The sequence below is a fragment of the Mustela nigripes genome, chromosome 13 (genome assembly GCF_022355385.1).
Source record: "Mustela nigripes isolate SB6536 chromosome 13, MUSNIG.SB6536, whole genome shotgun sequence".
Classification (NCBI taxonomy): Eukaryota; Metazoa; Chordata; class Mammalia; order Carnivora; family Mustelidae; genus Mustela; species Mustela nigripes.
In genome coordinates, this window is record NC_081569.1 from 92,832,801 (window position 1) to 92,854,531 (window position 21,731).

Genomic DNA, 21,731 nt, shown 5'->3' on the forward strand with positions numbered 1-21,731 from the left:
TGGATTTTTAGGGGTTGATCATACCAGGCAGAGAGAATAGAAGATTCAAAGTCCCTGAGGCAGTGGGGTGTTTGATATGATTAAGGATCAGTAAACAAACAATGCCACTGAAGTAGTATAATGAGGGTAAGATTGGTTTAGGCGAAGTTTGAAGAGGTAGCCAGGGACCAGATCATATATGGCTTATAGGCCAAGTCAAGACTTTGGTTTTTATTCTATAAATGTTGATGCTTTGTGAAATCATTATAGGGACATTTAGAGCAGTAGAGTGATGTTATCTGACTTACATTTTTAAAAGATCACTCTGGTAGCTTTTGCCGAGTGTCAACATTAACCACTTAGAAGCCTATAGTCATAGTTTAAGAATATAACAGTTGATGGTAGCTTGTACCAAGAAAGTAGTAGTGGAGATGCTAAGTGATTATAGATTCTAGAGATATTTTGAATTTGGAGCCAACAGTATTTGCTGATAGATTAGACATAGGATATGAAGGAAAAAAAAGAAACCTATGAGTGTGTGTGTGTGTGTTGAATAATTACATGAACCAAGAAAAAATTAAGAACAGCATACAGAAGAAAGAGCAAACAGATTTAGATGCTTTTGATAGATCTGGGTGGAGATGTGTAAGCATTGAACAAGTGAATCTGGATCTCAGAAGAATGGTCTTGGCTTTTTTTTGCCTTTTTTTTTTTTTAAATCGGAGAGAGAGAGTGAGAAAGTGAGCACCAAGCAGGGGGAGTGGCAGACAGAAGGAGAAGCAGGCTCCCCACTAAGAAAGAAGCCGGATGCGGGACTTGATCCCAGGACCTAAGTATCATGACCTGAGTGAAATGCAGCCGCTTAATTGGCTGAGCCACCCAGGTGTCCCCAGGCTATTTTTAATCTCTTCACATATATATGAATAAATTTTGAAATTAGCATAAAGATATTATTTAAAGTTTCAGGAATGGTTATGATCACATTACCAGGAATACAGTTTAGAGATGAGAGGACCCAGAATGTAGTCCTGAAGAATACCAACATTTACAGTTTAGAGGAGGGTTACGTGGCTGGCTTAATTGGCTGAGCATGTTACTCTTGGTCTTGGGGTTGTGAGTTTAAGCCCTACATTGGGTGTAGAGGTTACTTAAAAATAAAATCTAAAAAAAAAAAAAAAAGAAGAAGAAGAGGAAAAATCCACCAAAGAGGTTAAGAAAGATGGATAAGTGAATGGCAGAGAAGCTTCGGAAAGAGACTATTTCAGTAGGAAGGAGTGGACTGGGTTAGATTCTGCTGAGATGTGCGGTAAAATGAACTAAAAAGTGATTATCGATTTGGCAATATGGAAGTTATTGAGACTTTTTGGTAGAGGACCTTCAGTAGAATGGAGGTAGAAAGGCAGGCTGTAGCCAGTTGAAGGTGATAGGATTTGCGATGAAAGTAGCAGTTGGTCAGGAGTTGGTCAGATGCAGAGGCTTGATATCTAGAATAAATTTTGCAACAGCTCTTGCTCTTTCTTTAGATATTGTGAATCAACTTTACATATATTAAGTCATTTAATTTGTAGGGTTATGAAGACTAAATGAGTTAATATGTAAAATGCTTAGTGCAGTCCCTGGCATGCACATAAAGATTAATTAATAGATATCATAGGAAAGCTTAAAAATAAAACATACAGGGCGCCTGGGTGGCTCAGTGGGTTAAGCCGCTGCCTTTGGCTCAGGTCATGATCTCAGGGTCCTGGGATCGAGTCCCGCGTCGGGCTCTCTGCTCAGCAGGGAGCCTGCTTCCCTATCTCTCTCTCTCTCTCTCTGGCTGCCTCTCCGTCTACTTGTGATTTCTCTCTGTCAAATTAATAAATAAAAGCTAAAAAAAAATAAAAATAAAAAAAAAAACATACAAAAAACCCATACAACTTTCAATTATTAACCAATTGCTATGTGCAATTGGTGTGTGCAATTATTAACCAATTGCTATGGGCAAGTCCATATACTTTATATTCCATTCATTTTAGATACGAAGAAATTAAAGCTTATTAGGATGAACTGTCATGGTTACACATCCCCCAGAGACTTAAGTGGCCCACCTTCAAAGATCATGTTCTTACTTGTGTATTTTGTTGCCTCCCAAGCACAGAGACCTTAAGATCAGCTTTGTGATTGACTATAGGAGGTATTCTATAGTTATCCTTGGAGAATTTGAAAATATCACAGGTTCAGGGGCAGAATCCCATGGCCTGGATTGAGAGTGCTTTTAGTGGACAAAAAGAAAAGGAAATATTTATGAAATCAGTGGGAGCACTACAGTTCTGGGATTCTGACTTAGAAGGTAAAGGAGAATAACTGGCATCATGCATGAATTGGACTGGTTAAAAATGACTCAGGTAATTTTTATTTGATTTGTTTAGGATTTTATTATGACAGCCAATGAGACATAGGAAGCTAAGAGTATTAAAATTACCAGGAGGAAAACCAGCACAGTTTTAAGATATCTGAAATTACTTTTTTTGAAACAAATTCATTCGTTTAAGTTTCAGGGTTGTCTTGAAATAATTCTTGGGCATATGCTTTAACAAAAAGTTGTAATTGAAGTATTTTTTGGTTTTATAGCTCAAAACACCTCTGAAAAGAAATGTGATGAGACCAGGGTTATGATCTTCTCTTCCTTTCGAGATAGTGTTCAAGAAATTGCAGAAATGCTTTTACAGCATCAGCCAGTCATTAGAGTGATGACTTTTGTTGGCCATGCCTCAGGGAAAAGCGTGAAGGGATTTACCCAGAAGGAGCAAGTGGAGGTAATTACTTTTGGAGATGATGAAGACTAAAATAAAATTGATTTTAGCTTTGTACGTATGCCTCTTTTGTTTTAACTCATTGCTCAATCAGCTACTTCTTTAAAATAATTTTATAGTAGACATAAAAATAAACATATGCATATTTTGAAAGATAAAAGAGTGCTTTGTGGTTTTGAGACTTTTTTCAAGTAAGGTAATCTACAGTGGTTAAGCAGAATGGCTCTGAAATTATACTACTTAGATTGGAATCCGGCCCTACCACTTAAAAGTTTCTTTACTTCTTGTGCCTCATTTTTCCTTATCTGTAAATATAGTTCTTGTAGTTGTTGTGAGCATTAAATGAAATCATACTTTAGAGCCTTCAGTAAATGTTTACATTTTTTAAAGTCATATTTCTTATATATTCTAAAGAAATAATGACCTTATTTCTTTTTTCTATTATTTAAAAATGTCATTGGTGGGCTGCCTGAGTGGCTCCATTGGTTAAGTGTCTGATTCTTGATCTCACTTCAGGTATCAATTTCAAGGTCCTGAGTTCAAGCTCTGCATTGGGCACCATGCTGGGTGTGGAGCAAAAATGAAAGAAAGAAACATGTAAAAATATGGCCAGTTGTTAAAATATGGCCAGTTGTTAAGCTTCTGACTCTTGATTTTGGTTCCGATTATGGTCTCAGAATCTTGAGATTGAGCTCTATATCAGGTTTTGTGCTGGGCATGGAGTGTCTCTTTCCCTCTACCACTGTGTCCACTCCCCTCAACCCCACGTGCGCTCTCTTAGAAAAAAAGAAAAAAAAATTATTCATTTATGCTCTGAATAAGAGTCATAAGTTTTCTAAGGGCTGTATTGTGTGTGTGTGTGTGTGTGTGTGTGTGTGTGTGTGGAAATTTTAGACTATTGATTTTTTTAAACTGTATACAAGTTTTTGAAGATTAGCTGTAGTCTACATTTGAATGGTCACTGACAATTAGGTGTGTCTTTAATATCTAATTACTTTTGACAGATCTTGATTTTGTAAACATTAGTAAGAAGAATCCTCCTGTTCTTTAAGTGTCTTTTATACCAGTCCTCATTGCACTTAGAAGAGTCTGTTTAAGCTGACTGTATATGGTGAGGACAGTCTAAGAGGTCTTCCTGGGTCAGCAAAAGAATACCTTTACCCATCTCAAATCTGATTATATGTATTTTAAAAGGTTCGGATATCTAGCAGGTTATTATTACTACTTCTAACATTTATATTTAAATGAAAAATGAAGTGGATTTTTGTCTGGGGTGTTAAGCATTTTGAGATACTAATAGTACCCAGCCTAATCTCTGGCCAGTTTTGATATTACCTAAAATCATTTTTTCCTGAGTTTGTCAGGTACCATAAGAAACCTTATTGATTTTATATTGACTTTGTCCTTTCCTCACTTATATCAATAATATTTTTATGTAGGCCAGAGTAACAACCCTTTTTATTATTCCTGCAATAATTGCTTTCCTTAGAGGAGTTTTATTCTAAAATAAGCTTTTGTGGAAATAGTTGTACTTATATTATTCACTTATTTAGAAAAAGGAGATAAAGTCAGGGAGGAAGTAGGGGCCAGATCCTTTAGAACTTTATAAGTCATTTCCATTTTTTATTAAAAAAAAAAAGTTCTTCTTTAAATTTCGGTTAACATAGAGTGTGATAGTAGTTTCACATTATAGTGATTCAACACTTCCATACAACACCCAGTGCTTGTCACACAAGTGCCTTTCTTAATCCCCATCACTTACTTTAGCTATCCCCCTACCTGCCTCCCCTCTGGTAACCATGTCTTCTTTATAGTTAAGAGTCTGTTTCTTGGTTTGCCTCTCCCTCTTTTTTTTCCCCCCCTTTGGTAATTTTTGTTTTGTTTTTGAAAGATTTAATTAATTTATTTATTTGAGAGAGAGTGAGAGCATGCTGGGAGAGGGAGAAGGATGAGCAGAATCCTCAGAATCCTCACTGAGCATGGATCCCAATGTAGGGGTCAGTCTGAGGACCCTGAGATCATGACCTGAGCCCAAATCAAGAGTCAGACATTTAATTGACTAAACTACCCAGGCACTCCTCATTTTTGTTTCTTAAATTCCACATATGAGTGAAATCATAGTGGTACATGTCTTTCTCTGACTGACTTATTTCACATAGCATAATACTCTTTAGCTCCATCCATGTCCATACAATGGAAAGATTTCATTCTCTTTTATGGATGACTAATATTCCATTGTGTGTATATATGACCTCTTATTTATCCATTTGTCAGTCAATAGACACTTGGGCTGTTTCCATAATTTGGTTATTATAGTTAATGTGCTATAAACATAAGGATACATGTATCCCTTTGAATTAGTGTTATTGTATTCTTCGGGTAAATACCTAGCAGTACAATTGCTGGATCATAGGGTAGTTCTATTTTTAACTTTTTGAGGAACCTCCATACCATTTTCCATAGTGGCTATACCAATTTGCATTACCACCAGCAGTGCACCAGTGTTCCTTTTTTTCCCCATCCTGGTCAGTAACTGTTGTCTCTTGTGTTGTTGACTTTAGCCATTCTGACAGTTGTAAGGTGGTGTCTCATTGTAGTTTTGATTTGTATTTTCTTTTTTTTTTTTTTTAAGATTTTATTTATTTATTTGACAGAACGAGAGACATAAGCAGACAGAGCAGCAGAGGGAGAGAGAGAAGCAGGCTTCCCACTGAGCAGGGAGCCCCATGTGGGGCTTGATCCCAGGACACTGGGATGATGACCTGAGCCGAACGCAATCACTTAACTAACTAACCCCCCCAGGCACCCCTGATTTGTATTTTTCTGATGGTCAGTGATGTTGAGCATCTTTTCAAGTATCTGTTAGCCATTTTGATGTCTTCTTTTGACATGTCTATTCATGCCCATTATTAAATTGGGTTGTTCATTTTTTGGATGTTGAGTTTTCCGTTTCTTATGTATTTTGGGTATTAACAATTTATCACACCTGTCATTTGAAAATACCTTCCCTTATTCTGTAGGTTGCCTTTTAGTTTTGTTGATTGTTTCCTTTGCTATGTAGAAGATTTTTATTTTGATGTAGTCCCGATAGTTTATTTTTGCTTTTATTTCCCTTGCCTCAGAAGAAGTTGCTATAGCCAGTGTCAAAGAGGGATACTGCCTATATTCTCCTCTTGATTTCAGATCCATTTTGAATTTGTTTTTCTGTGTGGTATAAAAAGTGGTCCAGTTTTCCCAAGATTTGTTGAAAAGATTGTCTTTTTCCTGTTGGATATTCTTTACTGCTTTGTCAAATATTAATTGACCATATAGTTGTGGGCTTATTTCTGGGTTTTCTATTCTGTTCCACTGATCTCTTTTCTGTTTCTGTGCCAGTACCATACTGTTTTGATCATTACAACTTGGTAATATAACTTGAAGTACAGAATTGTGATACCTCCAACTTTACTTTTCTTTTTCAAGATTGCTTTGGCTATTCAGGATCTTTTGTTCTTCCATACAGATTGTAGGGTTGTTCGTTTTAGCCCTGTGAAAAATGCTGTTGGTATTTTTATAGGGATTGCATTAAATGTATAGATTGCTTTGGGTAGTATTGACATTTTAACAATCTTTGTTCTTCTAATCCAAGAGCATGGAATTTTTTCTATTTCTTTGTGTCAGCTTCAGTTTATTTCATCAGCATTTTATAGTTTTCAGAGTACAGGTCTTCTTTTCACCTCTTTTGTTAGATCTATCCTTAGGTATCTTATGGTTTTTGCTGCAATTGTAAATGGGGCTGATTCCTTAATTTCTCTTTTTGCTGCTTCATTACTGGTGTATGGAAATGCAACAGATTTCTGTATATTGATTTTGTATTCTTCAACATTGCTGAAATTATTTATCAGTTCTAGCAGTTTTTTAGTGTAGGCTTTGGCATTTCTGTATAGAATAAATATTCTTTGCAAGTAGTTTAAGTTTGACTTCTTCCTTGCCAATTTGGATGCCTTTTATTTATTTATTTATTTATTAAAGGTTTTATTTATTTATTTGTCAGAGAGAGAGCGAGCGAGAGCAAGCACAGGCAGACAGAGTGGAAGGCAGAGTCAGAGGGAGAAGCAGGCTCCCTGCGGAGCAAGGAGCCCGATGTGGGACTCGATCCCAGGACGCTGGGATCATGACCTGAGCCAAAGGCAGCTGCTTAACCAACTGAGCCACCCAGGCATCCCACCTTTTATTTTTTGTTGTTGTTGTTAGACATCTGATTTGTGAGGCCAGTATGTTAAATAACAGAGGCAAAAGTGGACATCCCTGTTTGTTCCTGACCATAGAGGAAAAGCTCTCAATTTTTCCCCATTCAGGATAATATTAGCTGTGGGGTTTTCATAGATGGCATTTGTTATGTTGATGTATATTTCCTCTAAACCTATGTTGTTGAGGGTTTTTATCATCAATGGGTGCTGTACTTTGTCTCTTTTGTCAAATCCTTTTCTGCATCTATTGAAAGGATCATATGGTTCTTATCCTTTCTTTCACTAATATGTATCATTTGATTGATTTGCAAATATTGAAACACCCTTGCAACCCATGAATAAATCCCACTTAGTCATGGTTAATGATTATTATTTTTTTTTAAGATTTTTATTTATTTATTTGACAAACAGAGATTACAAGTAGGCAGAGAAGGCAGGCCAAGAGAGAGAGGGGGAAGGAGGCTCTCCACTGGGCAGAGAGCGTGAACTGAAGGCAGAGGCTTTAACCCACTGAGCCACCCAGGCACCCTGGTTAATGATTATTTTTAATGTGTATTTGGATCTGGTTTGCTAATATTTTATCGAGAATTTTTGCATCCATGTTCATCAGGGATATTGACCTGTTGTTCTCTTTTTAGTGGTCTTTAGTTTTAGTATCAGTGTAATGCTGGCCTCATAAGATGAATTTGCAAGTTTTCCTTCCTTTTCTGTATTTTGGAATAGTTTGAGAAGAATAGGTATTCACTCTTTAAATGTTTGCTAGAATTTGCGTGTTAAGTCATCTGGCCCTGAACTTTTGTATCTTGGGAGACTTTTTTTTTCCTCCAAGATTTATTTATTTATTTATTTTTAAAGATTTTATTTATTTATTTGACATACAGAGATCACAAGTAGACAGAGAGACAGAGAGAGAGGAGGAAGCAGGCTCCCTCCTGAATAGAGAGCCCGATGTGGGGCTCAATCCCAGGACCCTGGGATCATGACCTGAGCTTAAGGCAGAGGCTGAGCCACCCAGGCGCCCCAAGATTTATTTATTTATTTATTTATTTGACAGAGAGAGAGAGACACAGGGAGAGAGGGAACACAGGCAGGGGAGTAGGAGTGGGAGAAGCAGGCTCACGAAGTAGGGAACCTGATGTGGGGCTTGATCCCAGGACCCTGAGTTAAAGGCAGATGCTTAATGCCTGAGGAACCCAGGCTCCCCATCTGCAGAGATTTTTGAATACTGATTCCGTTTCTTTGCTGGTTATCAGTCTGTTCAAGTTTTCTCTTTCTTCCTGTTTCAGTTTTGGGTATTTGATATTTTTTTAGGAATTTATCTATTTCTTCCAAGTTGTCCAATTTGTTGGCATATAGTTTTGCATAATACTATCTTGTAATTATTTGTATTTCTGTGGTGTTCGTCATTATTGCTCCTCTTCTATTCATGATTTATTTGGGTCCTTTCTCTTTTCTTTTTGATAAGTGTGGCTAGAGCTTTATTACTTTTATTGATTTTTTTTTTTTCCAAAAGAACCAGCTCCTGGTTCCATCGATCTATTCTATTATTTTATCTGTTTGTGTGGTTGTTGTTGTTGTTTTAGTTTCTATATCATTTATTTGTGCTCTAATCTTTAATATTTCTTTCCTCCTGCTGGTAGGCTTCTTTTGTTGTTCTTTTTCTAGCTCCTTTAGGTGTAAGATTGGGTTGTTCATATGAGATTTTTTTCTTGTATTGCTATGTACTTTCCTCTTATGACTGCTTTTGCTGCATCCTGTAGATTTTGGACCATTCATTGTGTCTTCATTTTCATTTGTTTCCATGAATTTTTTTTTTTAAATTTCTTTGATTTCCTCTTCATTGTTTAGTAGCATGTTGTTTAACTTCCATATATTTGTGGTCTTTCCAAATTTTTTCTTGTGATTAACTTCTGGTTTTATAACATTGTGGTCAGAAAAGTTTCAATGATTTTAATCATTTTGTATTTATTGAGGTCTCTTTTTTTTTTTTTTAAGAATTTATTTATTTGAGAGAGAAAAAGAGTGTAGGAGAGAGAGCATGAATGGTGTTGGGGAGGGGCAGAGAGAGAGAGAAGCAGACTCCCTACTGAGCAGGGAGCCCATGTGGGTCTCAGTCCCAGGACCCTGGGATCATGACCTGAGGCAAAGGCAGATGTCCCACCAGCTGAGCCACCTGGGTGCTCCTGTTTGAGGCCTCTTTTGTGATCTAATATGTGATCTGTTCTGGAGAATATTCCATAAACACTTGAAAAGAATGTGTGTTCTGCTGTTTAAGGATAGAATGTTCTGAAAATATTTGTTAATTCCATCTGGTCCAGTGTGTCATTCATAGCTACTTCCTTTTTTATGTTATGTTTAGATGATCTGTCTGGTGATGTAAGTGGGGTGTTTTCATTTTAATAACTTTGGCTTGTATTATGAGTGAGATGGGAGAAGAAGCCCTTGGAGAGTGTGAAGCAGAGTAGGGTCATGACCCTAAAATAGTTTATATTTTATTTTTTTAAAGGTTTTATTTATTTTTTGAGAGAGACATACACAGTGAGAGAGGGAACACAAGCAGGGGAGTGGGAGAGGCAGAAGCAGGCTTCCCACTGAGCACGGTACCTGATGTGGGGCTCAATCCCAGGACCCTGGGATCATGACCTCAGCCAAAGATAGACCCTTAACAACTGAGGCACCCAGCTGCCCCTCTATTTATATTTTAATAAAAATCACACCAGTTGTTGTCTTAATAAAATATACAGGACCTGGAGTGCAAACAGAAGACCTATTAGAAGTCTTATTATCAAGCTAAGTCTCATGGTGGCTTAGACTAGCGTGGTAGCAGGGAAAGTTATGAGAATTCGTTGGGTTCTGGATATATTTTGAAGGTCAAGCTGAGGGGATTTTTTTTTGGCAAATTAACGCAGGGTATGAGATTGAGAAGTGTGAAGGATAACTCCAGCAATTTGTCCTGAAAAACAGAAAAGAGCTACTGTTAATGAAGATAGATAAGACTTCAAGAAAAGCAGGCTTTGGAGAGAAATATCAGGTGTTTGGTTATGGATGAGTTAACTTTGGTATGTCTTTGAGATTAGTGTTTTTCTGAATATGAAAATTGATGAAGGATTAGTTTATTTCCCCCTTAGTATGTCACAGATACTTTTGAACATTACAATAATAATGAATTAATTTTAAAAAAGTAAAATCAATGAAAACAATGTTCATGGCCAAATTTTTTATTATTAAAGCCAACAAACATAGTATTGCTCTGTCATTTTAAACACCTACTCTTGGGGTGCCTGGATGGCTTAGTCGTTAAGTGTCTGCTTTCAGCTCAGATCATGATCCCGGGATCCTGGGATCAAGCCCCACGTCTGGCTTCCTGCACAGTGGGGAACCTGCTTCTCCCTCTCCCATTTACACTGCTTGTGTTCTCTCTCTTGCTGTCTCTCTCTTTCAAATAAATAAATAAAATTTAAAAAAAAACAACAACAAAATAAACACCTACTCTTAAGTTTGTATTTATGTTATTGTGGGCTAGTAATAAACAGTTTGTGAACCAAACCAATAATAAATAGTTTGTGAACTATAGTTTGAGCAGCATTGTTTTATTTTTTTAATTTTTTAAATTTTATCTTTTAAAGATTTTTGTTTATTTGAGAGAAAGAGAGAGAGAGAGAGAGCAGGAGGAGTGGGGAGGGGTAAAGGAAGAGGGAGCAGACTCCCTGCTCAGCAGGGAACAAGATGCCAGACTTGATCCCAGGACCTGTGGATTATTGTGCCCTGCCGAGGGCAGATGCTTAACCAACTGAGGCATCCAGTGCCCCTGAGTAGCATTGTTTTAAAAAGTAGAGATGTTGAATAAACAATCAAATATATAAGTCTTGAAGTTTATTAACATGTGTACCTTATGTTATAAATGGGAGATATGCAGGGGAAAATGAGTAATTTCCTAAGGTGGTTTAGAATTGACTTAAATACCGTATTAATAGGGAAAGGAGAGGAGGAACATAGGCTTCATAGGAGAGATATTTGGGAAAGATGAATGGGACCTGAGAAGAATAAAAGGGAGGTGTGATAGTTTGTAACCAAGTTTGTCTGGCTGTAGTGATGGCTTTTAGTCTCCTCTCCTATGATGAGTCGATTTTTTCTGGTTGATGAAAATCCCGGGGAGCGGATTTATGACAATTGAGTTCCTTCTGTTTTTGGACAGATAAAGGGAGAGGAATCTTCTCCCTGCTTTTGCTGTTTTTCAAGTGTCTACAGCTCAAAATAATATATCAAAGCAGCATATTTTGGGGCAGCATGCCCTAAACTCCCACAGTCATATTTTCGGATGGCATTATGTTGCTGCCCTTCACTGGAATGGCAGTATAGAAGGTAAGATAGGAATTTAGGAGTAATAAAATTTTCACTTTAGATAGACCTAACAATAAATTTAGGTCTAGGATATGATTAGCAAGCTGTAATTGCTCTGTGCTCTTTATCTGCCCATAGCCCTTTAGGGACACTTAAATAACATCTTGGGTTTCTAATTTATGTGTGAACTAAACAAACGTTTTTGGCATCACAACCATTATGAAAGCAAAGGCATTAGGACTGCCCTTTGCATTTTACCACAGTCTGTTTTGGTTTATATTGCCATTTTGGTACTTCTTTTCCATTTCCATAGTATCCTGGGTTCTGATTTCACCAATTTTGGGTGAATGGAAAAAGTATGCTTTGATCTACAAGTCTCTTACATTTGTCTTTGGTTATTTTAAAATCACTTTTATTTTAGGTTGTGAAACAATTTCGTAGTGGTGGTTATAACACATTGGTTTCTACTTGTGTTGGTGAAGAAGGTTTGGATATAGGAGAAGTTGATCTTATAATATGTTTTGATGCCCAGAAGAGCCCAATTCGTCTTGTACAACGAATGGGTAGAACTGGCCGCAAACGTCAAGGCAGAATAGTTGTTATCCTTGCCGAAGGACGAGAAGAACGTGTAAGTAGACTTGTAGAAATGTGATTTGATAATTGAAATTTGAGAAATATAGTTTAAGGTAACTATTGGTCTGTTAACATTTTTTTTTTTTTAAAGATTTTATTTATTTATTTGACAGAGATCACAAGTAGGCAGAGAGGCAAGCAGAGAGAGAGAGAGGAGGAAGCAGGCTCCCAGCAGGGAGCCTGATGCGGGACTCGATCCCAGGACCCTGAGATCACGACCTGAGCCGAAGGCAGCGGCTTAACCCACTGAGCCACCCAGGCGCCCTGGTCTGTTAACATTTGAAGACCCAAAAATGTGTAGGAAATTATGGTTGATTTTTTTCCCCCTACTTTTTAGAAGATTGAGTATTCTTTTCTTGTAGTTAGGAGAATTTTTAACTAGATTCTGTTTTCTAATTTTTATCCATATAAAAGAACACATTTTTCTATGTTAGTATTAATTTAGGGATACTTAGATACAAAAATCAATATGTATTATTATTTTTTTAAATCTTTGAGACATCTTTAGCTCCTTTTTTTTTTTTTTTTTTTAAAGATTTTATTTATTTAAGAGAGAGCCAGAGAGAGCATGAGTTGGGGGACAAGGAGAGGGAGAAGCAGGCTCCTCCCTGAGCAGGAAACCCTAGGAGTGAGGTGGAGGCTGGGAGGAGGCTCAATCCCAAGACCCCAGCCAGGATCAGGACCTGAGCGGAAGGCAGATGCATAACCTACTGAGCCACCCAGGTTCCCCTCAATATCGATTTTGTTTTAGTATTTCCCTATGCTTCTAAGGGCTGTTTTCTGTTTCTAGTTTAGTTTTTTCTTCTGTTTTTAAATATAGTGAACTGAGAATGGATTTTACATTCTGGCTAAACTAATCAACCAACCAACAGCAATATGTGCTAGAGATATTATGTGGCCTGGAAAATCTAAAGTATTTATTTTCTGGCCCTTTATAGAGAAGTTTGTTGATGCCTATACAAAATGATAAGAAACTTAAATTATATTCACACTTGGCTGCAATCTTGAGTGACAGACCTTCCTGGAATAAGATGTTATACCTAATATTATTTTGTTTGTTACACTAAAATTATTAACTAACTTCTGTAACTCAGTGGAACTGTTTCCTGGGGCAAATATGTAGGTTCATATTAAAGATTCTTAAATTGATTATAGCAGTTATTAAAAATTGATTTAAATTGTTTTATCGGCCCTTTAAAAATCATCCTGAAAAATGAACTTTTCCCCTGATACTTTTCATGTGATTATAGCATATTATGTAACATTTATTTTATCTGTAAAATGATTCCAATACAGTAAATGCCTGGCAGCTTGTAAAAATTTATGTATTATCAATGAGTGGAATTAGGTTCTAACTGTATTACCTTAGGCAAACCACTTAACCTCTGAATTCAGATGTTAGTTTTCTTATCTGTAAAATAATCATAATGGCCCACATTTAATAAGGACCTACTCTCCTTGGCAGTGTTTTAAGTGTGTCAGATGCATTATTTCATTTAATCCTGTATGGGGAATAATGGTTTTTTTGTATGTAGTTAAGAAAACTGAAGTGTAGGGCACCTGGGTGGCTCAGGTGGTTAAGCCTCTGCCTTTGGCTCAGGTCATGATCCTGGGGTCCTGGGATCAAGCCCCGCATCAGGCTCTCCGCTCAGCAGGAAGCCTACTTCTCCCTCTCTGCCTGCCTCTCTGCCTACTTGTGATCTCTCTCTGTCAAATGAATAAATAAAATCTTAAAAAAACCCCAAAAACTGAAGTGTAGAGAGATGAAGTAACAAGCTGGAATATGGGAATAGTATTTTTAAAAAAGCAATTTACACTTATATATATAAATATTCACCTTATTCAAAATTAGAAATATCCTAAATGAAAGGTAGATTTTCTTTGTGCAGTATAATTATGAAGGTAGGCTTTTATAATACTAGATTTTGAACTGATTTTCAAGAGTTAATTGAACAGGTCTCAAATTCAAGATAACAGATATTCTCAGTGTTTAAGTGGATCAGAGTTTAATTTACTGTTTATAATAAATCCAAACAAATATAATAACTTTTTGTTATGGCTAACTGACTATTATAGAAATAATGTAATTTGACATTTTTCTTTGCAGACTTATAATCAAAGTCAGTCCAACAAAAGAAGTATTTATAAAGCTATTTCAGGTAGCAGGCAGGTTCTTCATTTTTTCCAAGGAAGTCCACGAATGGTTCCTGATGGAATCAATCCAGAATTACACAAAATGTTCATTACATGTGGTGTCTATGAACCAGAGAAGCCTCGGAACTTGCAGCGGAAATCCTCAAACTTTTCCTATAAGAACGGTAAATAAAAAAGCTTTGCATTTGAGCCATGCATTTTTTTTTTCCTGTTGTTAGTTAGGCCATATGTTGATATATTTCTTTTTTGAGAAACTCAATGTACATTCTAGGATGTTATGAGTGTTGGAAAAACAAGAGCTTATTCCTCTGGCAAAGGGAAGGAGACAATGACAGAACAGAGTGAGAAACTCAGGGTTGCGAAAATTAAAATGCCTGCCAACCCAGAGAATCTACTTTACAAAATGTAGAATAGAAAGAGAACTCTTATTATTGAATAATTGAATTGAATTGAATCATTCAGTTGAATCATTCATTGAATCAGATTATAGTGTGCATCATTGAAATCCACTAAGATTATATGAAGACAGAAATCCTACCCTATACCTCCCTTCAGGCAGTTATGATTCCTTACATACATATTCTCAAGAGTAATAGTAACTTTTCCTCCTATGGGAGGATAACACCTTTTGCTGTATATTATTTCATAGTTCATTCCCAGATCACCTGATAATTGAGGTAGCCATTTGTGTTAGCTTTGTTGCCTTTATTCAAAGAAATAATAAGACAACTTTTATCTCTGCATGCATATAGTGAAGAGAACGGTACTCGGGTTAAACTTCCCTGGTGACTGAGAGGGACACTATCTTACTTGATGTTTACATTGCAGAGAGAGCTCCTACACCCTTAAGAAAAACATTTGTGGTTGAAATGCTAATTTGAGCCTTGCTCAGATTTTAGAGATTTGCATATAATATCAAAGAGTTAAAGAAAAGATTTACAAACATTAGGTGTCTCCTTTAAGAACTGCAGAGATTTTGGTGATATCAAGAAAATACTCTTGAAATTTTAATACTATGAAGATGAGAAACTAAAATTTTTTTCTTTTAAATTTTACTTAATTTTTAATCAGGACTTTTAAAGAATCATAACATCATATAGTTTTATTTTAAGATTTGGAAGGAACATTGGGGGTCATCTGTTCAAATTAGCTATCGAGATAGGCATAGTTTCTGCAGTAATTTTCTTTAATAATATTTTAAGAACAACAATGTCATCTTGTTAACTATAGGCACTATGTTAGACACAGATCTCTAAAATGTATTCATCTCATGTAACTGGAATTTTAGATGCTTCAAGCAGTAACTCTGTCTTTCTCTCCACCCAGCCCCTGGCAACATTATTCTATTCTCTGCTTGTATGAGTTTGATTATTTTATTTTATTTATTTATTTATTTTAAGATTTTATTTATTTATTTGACAGACAGAGATCACAAGTAGGCAGAGAGGCAGACAGAGAGACAGGGGGAAACAGGCTCCTTGCTGAGCAGAGAGTCCAATGCGGGGCTCGATCCCAGGACCCTGGGAATCATGATCTGAGCCGAAGGCAGACTTTAACCCACTGATCCACCCAGGCGCCCCAAGTTTGATTATTTTAGATATCTCTTATAAGTGGAATCATGTAGTATGTGTGCTTCTGTGACTGGCTTATTTCACCTAGCTAATTTTCTTTAGGTAAATGGTAGGATATTTTTTTTTTTTAAGGTAGAATAATATTCCATAGTATGTACAGGCACATTTTCTTTCTTTTTAAAAAAGATTTATTTATTTGAGAGATAGAGAGAGAGAGCACAGGCACAGGGGAGGGGCAGAAGGAGAGGGAGAAGGAGACTCCTCACTGAAGAGGGAGCTGGATGTGCGGCTCAATCCCAGGACCCCGAGATCATGACTCAAGCTGAAGTCAGACTCTTAATTGACTGAGCCACTCAGGCGCCCTACCACATTTTTTTTTAATACACTCATCTGTCAGACATTTGGATTGCTTACTTACATCTCTTACATATAGTGAGTACTGCTGCAGTATACATGGAGTGCACATAATCTCTTTGAGATCCTAGTTGTACTTCTTTTGGATATATACCTGGAAGTGCAATTGCTAGATCCTATGGTACTTCTATTTTTAATTTTTGGAGGAATCTCTATGCTGTTTTCTTTCTTTCTTTCTTTCTCTCTCTCTCTTTCTTTCTTTCTTTCAAGATTTTATTTATTTGACAGACAGAGATCACAAGTAGGCAGAGAGGCAGGCAGAGTGTGGGGGGAAGCAGGCTCCCTGCCAAGCAGATAGCCCGATGCGGGGCTCAATCCCAGAACCCTGGGATCATGACCTGTGTAGAAGGCAGAGGCTTTAACCGACTGAGCCACCCAGGGGCCCCATCAATGCTGTTTTCTATTACGGCTGCACCACTTTACTACCACACCAACAGTATATAGGGATTTTAATTTTTCCATATCCTCACCAGTACTCATTATGGTTTGACTTTTTGATAGTAGGCATCCTAACAGGTGGGAGGTAATGTTTCATTGTGGTTTTGGTCTGCACTCAGCTTTCTTGTTAATGCATATTCAGCCTCAACTTGAATATCTGTTAATGGAAATTGTATTTCATTTTAAGGGTTTATTCCCTAAGCAGAAACCCTATATAGAAGAAGATTATTTTTCTTATGTTGAAAAATCTTTGTACCTTTTTCTCATTGGTTTAATTTTATCTTCTAGATACAAGGAACAGTTTTGATCCTTTGTTTACCTATGTGGCAGTTCTTTACATATTTGAATATAATACCTCTCAAGTTAAGCTGTTGGTTCCACTGGTTTTCATACCATGAAATTTCAACATCCTTTCCATTCTAGTTATTTGCTTTGGGTTCACTTACATTTGTTAATGTTTTTTCCCTTAACATGGAGCTCTAAATCTATGCTTTTTGGATATGCTTATTAAATCTCATACAAATCTGCTTAATGGAAATATGCCTAGTCATTTTATAACACTTTGCCAAATCTTTGGTTAAGGTGAAAAGTTTGTATGTACAGTTGATTCTTGAACAAAACTGATCTGAACTGTGTGGGACCAATCCTATGCAATTTTTTTCAGATTTATTAATATAGTTCAGTACTGTAAGCATACTTTCTCTTATGACGTTCTTAATATTTTTTTCTACCTTTATTATAAAAACATAGTAAATAATGCATAAAATATACAAAACATATGTGTTAATTGACTGCTTATGTTATCAGTACAGCTTCCAAACAACAGTAGGCTATTAGTACTTAAGTTTGTTATTTTTTTTTTTTTAAAGATTTTATTTATTTATTTGATAGAGAGAGATCACAAGCAGGCAGACAGGCAGGCAGAGAGAGAGAGAGAGGAGGAAGCAGGCTCCCTGCTGAGCAGAGAGCCCGATGCGGGACTCGATCCCAGGACCCTGGGATCATGACCTGAGCCGAAGGCAGCGGCTTAACCCACTGAGCCACCCAGGCGCCCCAGTACTTAAGTTTTTGGGGAGCGAAAAGATAACTGCTGATTTTCAGCTGGGGGTTGTTATCCCTAACCCCTGCATTGTTTAAAGGTCATCTGTATTTTGGATTCTTTTAAATTTATTTAACTTTATATTGATTAAGCTTGCATAAATTATTCTTAGTGATCATTGTATTTTTATAAATGTTAAAATTAACCATATGTTTAATAATTGTTTCTCCCGTCCAAGTACTAACCAGGCCTAGAGATGGATGACAAATTTCTTTAGTAAAATTGAGATAATATTGGCTCAAGTTTATTTTTTTGTGTGCTCCCCCCCATTCTACCTGATTTTTCAAAGCTTTAGGGATTCATCTTGCTAAAATTGCATGTATAAATGTAATCTTCTGTAAATTAGCCTAATTCATCTGGGCTTAGAGAACTGAATTTACTTAAAGTGACTAAAAGAGAGGAATGCCTTCCAATTTTAGAAGTCTGTTTTAAAGATTGTTAGATCTGAAAATAGCCTGAAAGACCTTGTTCAAACCCCTTACTTTACAAAAGCAGATTCTTATACAGTATTGGAAATAGGTAAGACAAAAGTTTCCTGATACCTAATTCAGTAGTCTTTCTGGTTTCTTTTTCTGCCTTCATTTCTGTTGGACCAAAGTTACTACTTTATACCATTTATCCTTTTTCAGTTTGCTGATTATTTTCCTCTGTAGAGATTAAGAAAGTTGGAAAGAGTTAATTTAGTATATTTTTTTAAAAAGTATATTATTGGGGCACCTGGGTGGCTCAGTGGGTTAAAGCCTCTGCCTTCTGCTCAGGTCGTGATCCCAGGGTCCTGGAATTGAGCCCCGCATTGGGCTCTCTGCTCTGCGGGGAGCCTGCTTTCTCCTCTCTCTCTGCCTGCCTTTCTACTTCCTTGTGATCTCTGCCTGTCAAATAAATAAATAAAATCTTTTAAAAAAAGTATATTATTGTCATTTTTTAAAGCAGTAGGTCTTTTCTGTCTACCTCTACCACCACCTCCCATTTAAGACTTAAGTTAAAAAATCCATTTTAGTCTTGACGATCTTCCCCCATCCCCAACCAAGCTTCAAATAATCTTTCAGATAAAAATGATAGAATAAAAAAAAATGTTAGAATCATGCCAGTTTTCGTTTGTAAGTTTTTTAACTCTTTTATGCCAGGTCTTAGACACAACATGGAGAGAGTCCTAAAGAAACCAGGATTGAGAGCCTACCTATCTGGCTCTGTTACATTAATGAAGTCATTATGGAAGGTTAGCTCCTGAACAGGAGGCTGTGCTAGTACTTTTAAAGAGGTGAGAAAAGTGATAACCAAATGATTATGTGAAAAATACTGGTTTTAAGGAATAGAGTCAGTGGTTTAGTAAAGATGATTAGATATAAACAACTGGAGAGTTTGAGTTCATGTTGTACATTTTGTGTTTCCTTAGCAGATTTTTTAAAACTTCTTTTTAATTACTTTTTCAACTTACAGGAATGAAGCAGAGTAATTCAAAAAAAGATTGGTTCTTATCAGCAGAAGAATTTAAATTATGGAACAGACGTTATAGGTTAAGAGAAAGTGATGAAATTAAGGAAATAACATTTCCTCAAGTTCGGTTCTCGTCTTTAGAAAATGAGGAAAACATACCAGTAAGTTGAACATGTTTTTAGATACTCTTTATAGTGATTATGCAGTAGCTTTGGGAGTAGAGAGAGTGTTCATGATCAGAATGTCAAGTGGCTTAAAAAACGAAGAATGTTAAACAGTTTAAAAAGAATATTAGAGTCTGAGTTTGTAGAACTATAAATTTTCTTATATTCTTTATTGTGTATATGTATTTTTACATGAGTGTGATACATTTACATAATATTTGTCTTTTTCCAATTACTTTTTACTATATGAACATTTCTATATAGGCATACTTAACATGATTGCTATGTTATTCTGCAATATGCCATGGTTTGCTTGACTATTTTTCTGTTATGTTTTCAAATTCTTTTCAGTGTTATTATCGTAAAATTGTGCCATCATAAACATCTTTGTACAAACTTTTTAAAAAAATTGTGTAGAACTTTAAATTGAATATTTTTATTTCTCTTACTATGAACAAATTATTGGTGAACTTAAAGTCAAGAGAATTGATCAAAGGTTACATATATGCCTAAAGAGCTGGAAAAACAACCTTAGGAAAGAGTCCTTTTAGCAGATTTATAAGATTTGAAATATGGCTATTCAGAATTTATATTCATTTGCTACCAGGGAAAGTGAAGAATGGCAGCATGAAAAAATTAAGATCATTATCACTGCGAAGTTGTAAATGTGTCTTTATTAGATTATAGAATATAAATCTAGCCCAATAGTACTTTTGAAACCACACATTTTCTTAAATATTTGCTCTTAACATGGAACTGTATAAACAGGAATATAACTAAGTACTAACTCAAATAATAGTTACTTTCAAAATATATTTAAAAGGGCATTTTTGTACTTTATGAAATTATTTTTTTTAGTCTCCTGAGATTTTACTGAAAATACCCAAATGAATTCAGACTTTTTATGTTAGGCTTATTATCTGTATGTTGTTTATTTAATCAGTTTATGAAATCTGAGTAGGTGTATTTATCATTTTTATTATTTTTAAAATCATTAATCAAGATCCAGGAACCAAACATTGGAATTTATCAACTCTCTCTTTCTGAATGGAGAGTGTGGCAGGATCGTCCTTTTCCTACGTATCAAGTTGACCACTCAGATCGATGCCACCATTTTATAAGCATTATGCAAATGATAGAAGGAATGAGACATGAAGAGGTAGGGTTTTATTATAATTTTCTCTTGTTGGTATAGTGGTAAAAAGAATACTTGTTTTTTTTGTGTGTGTGTGTGATTTATTTATTTATTTGAGAGAGAAAGAGCATGTGGGTGAGTTGAGGGGAGGAGCAAAAATGAGGGGGGAGAGAGACAATCTTAAGGAGACTTCCCATGGAACACAAAGCCCGGTTTGGGGCTTGATCCCACAACCATTAGATCACAACCTGAGCAGAAATCGAGAGCTGGTTGCTTAACTGACTGAGCCATCCAGGCGCCCCTATGCTTCTTAATTTGAAATCATTATTTAAGAATCAAGTATTTAATATAAATAATTATAGTTAGAATATTTTGTTTTTTGTGAAGTTTCTTGTGATCTCAATAGGGAACCGGTTTTTTGCCTTAGGTGAAGAAGTACACTTAATTAAAAGAATATCATCTGTCATTATAGATAAATCAGAGTAAAATTTTAATATACCTAATGACTTGTATAAACTTGTAGTAAAGCTGATTTAGCACTCTTGTTAAATTGGATTTATTGAGATATTCTCCATCACATAGGTGATTTGGTATGTCTCTTGTATCCTGGTGGTAGTTTAGAGAATTATTGATTCCTTGAGAAGCTACTTGATTATTCTTCCTTGAGGGAATGAGAATAATGAACCTACTATGAGTATGAAATCCAAAATGCCTGGGTTAGAATCCCAGGTCTACCTCTTACTAATCATGCATCTGTAAGTTACCTAACCTCTTTGGGCCTCAGTTTCTCTGTAAAATGGGAATAATGATAATACTTTCTTCATAAGGTTGTTGTGAGGATTAATTGACTTAGTTTGTGTAGACCATATAGAACAGTAACAGGCATACTCAATAGACTGTAGCTGCTATTTTTATTATTAGCTATTATTCATGAATACATATAAATGGAGTAACTAGTTGTGGATCCCAGCAAAACTTACGCTATCAAATTAACACATATTTATTTAGTGCCTTCTATATGTCCTCTTCTATTCCAGGCCCTCTGGCACATCAGTGAAGAAGCCAGATGAAATACTCTGTCTGTGGGGAGCATAAACACTAGCAGGGAGACAACTTTCTCAAATTAATACTTACTGTATTTATTATTCAAAAAGTAATAAGTCCCTGAATAGTAGAGGAATCCTGACTAAAGTAGCCACTCAAGGGGAAGAGGGGAGGGTAGGATAGGAGTTGAGGGGACTGTAGTTTTAGAATTAGTGGTAAATACTCTTTAGAAATTTATTGTAAGAGTTCCTGTGGTGCCTGGGTGGTGCACTTGGTTAAGTGCCTAACTTTTGGTTTCAACTCA

General features: G+C 36.1%; 1 protein-coding gene across 1 annotated transcript in view; it reads left to right on the forward strand.

Moving 5' to 3' along the window:
* FANCM (FA complementation group M) overlaps positions 1-21,731 on the forward strand; it is a 63,159-nt gene that overhangs the window by 17,610 nt on the left and 23,818 nt on the right. The window contains exons 9-13 of the mRNA XM_059373140.1: positions 2,590-2,774; positions 11,763-11,969; positions 14,082-14,292; positions 19,088-19,245; positions 20,252-20,407. Coding sequence (XP_059229123.1) covers positions 2,590-2,774; positions 11,763-11,969; positions 14,082-14,292; positions 19,088-19,245; positions 20,252-20,407 — 917 coding nt within the window. The remainder of the gene's footprint in view (positions 1-2,589; positions 2,775-11,762; positions 11,970-14,081; positions 14,293-19,087; positions 19,246-20,251; positions 20,408-21,731) is intronic.